This window comes from Coturnix japonica, chromosome 25 (genome assembly GCF_001577835.2).
Source record: "Coturnix japonica isolate 7356 chromosome 25, Coturnix japonica 2.1, whole genome shotgun sequence".
Classification (NCBI taxonomy): Eukaryota; Metazoa; Chordata; class Aves; order Galliformes; family Phasianidae; genus Coturnix; species Coturnix japonica.
This window is the reverse complement of record NC_029540.1, coordinates 1,370,000-1,371,112: the sequence shown is the minus strand read 5'-3', so window position 1 is coordinate 1,371,112 and position 1,113 is coordinate 1,370,000. Positions and strand designations below refer to the sequence as shown.

The 1,113-nt window shown below is 60.6% G+C and overlaps 1 protein-coding gene across 1 annotated transcript in view; it reads right to left on the bottom strand.

Moving 5' to 3' along the window:
* DCST2 (DC-STAMP domain containing 2) overlaps nt 1-1,113 on the bottom strand; it is a 14,936-nt gene that overhangs the window by 7,730 nt on the left and 6,093 nt on the right. The window contains exon 2 of the mRNA XM_032449158.1: nt 32-226. Within this exon, the coding sequence (XP_032305049.1) occupies nt 32-226 (195 nt within the window). The remainder of the gene's footprint in view (nt 1-31; nt 227-1,113) is intronic.

The window sequence follows — 1,113 nt, the reverse complement described above, 5'->3', positions numbered from 1 at the left end:
CATAAAGGGGGGGTGGGGGGTGTGGACGCACGGGCGGCCAGGCCACAGAGTGGTCTGAAGGAGATGATGATGTAGCAGAGGAAGAAGAGGAAGGACAGAGCCCGCTCGCAGTTGTCCTTGGCGTCGGCGAAGACGCGCAGGCAGCGGAAGTAGGGGGTCCCCATCTCCTCGTTGCAGATGTCGCCAATGTTGTTCAACCAGATCCAAACGTTGCGCAGGGTGCGGGCTGGGGGCACACACAGGGGTCAGGGGGGATGGGGTCCCTCTTCAACCCTATCTGGCTCTACTATGGGGTCTGGGGTCCCTCTCCATCCCATTCTGGCTCTGCTCTGGGGTCTGGGGTCCCTCTCCATCCCCCTCTGGCTCTACTATGGGGTCTGGGGTCCCTCTCCATCCCCCTCTGGCTCTTCTATGGGGCCTGGGGTCCCTCTGCCCCGTCTCTGGCTCTGCTATGAGGTTTGAGGTCCCTCTCTTCCCCCTCTGCCCCCTCTCTGGCTCTACTATGGGGTCTGGGGTCCCTCTCCATCCCATTTTGGCTCTGCTATAGGGTCTGGGGTCCCTCTCCATCCCATTCTGGCTCTGCTATGGGGTCTGGGGTCCCTCTCTATCCCCCTCTGGTTCTACTATGGGGTCTGGGGTCCCTCTCTTCCCCCTCTTTGACTCTGCTGTGGGGTATGGGGTTCCTCTCTTCCCCCTCTCCTCTCTGTATCTGATGGGGGGTCTGGGGTCTGTCTCCATCCCATTCTGGCTCTACTATGGGGTCTGGGGTCCCTCTCCATCCCATTCTGGCTCTACTATGAGGTCTGGGGTCCCTCTGCCCCGTCTCTGGCTCTTCTATGGGGTCTGAGGTCCCTCTCCATCCCATTCTGGCTCTGCTATGGGGTCTGGGGTCCCTCTCCATCCCATTCTGTCTCTACTATGGGGTCTGGGGTCCCTCTCCATCCCATTCTGGCTTGGGTCTGGGGTCCCTCTCCATCCCATTCTGGCTCTTCTATGGGGTCTGGGGTCCCTCTCCATCCCATTCTGGCTCTGCTCTGAAGTCTGGGGTCCCTCTCCATCCCATTCTGGCTCTACTATGGGGTCTGGGGTCCCTCTCCATCCCATTCTGGCTCT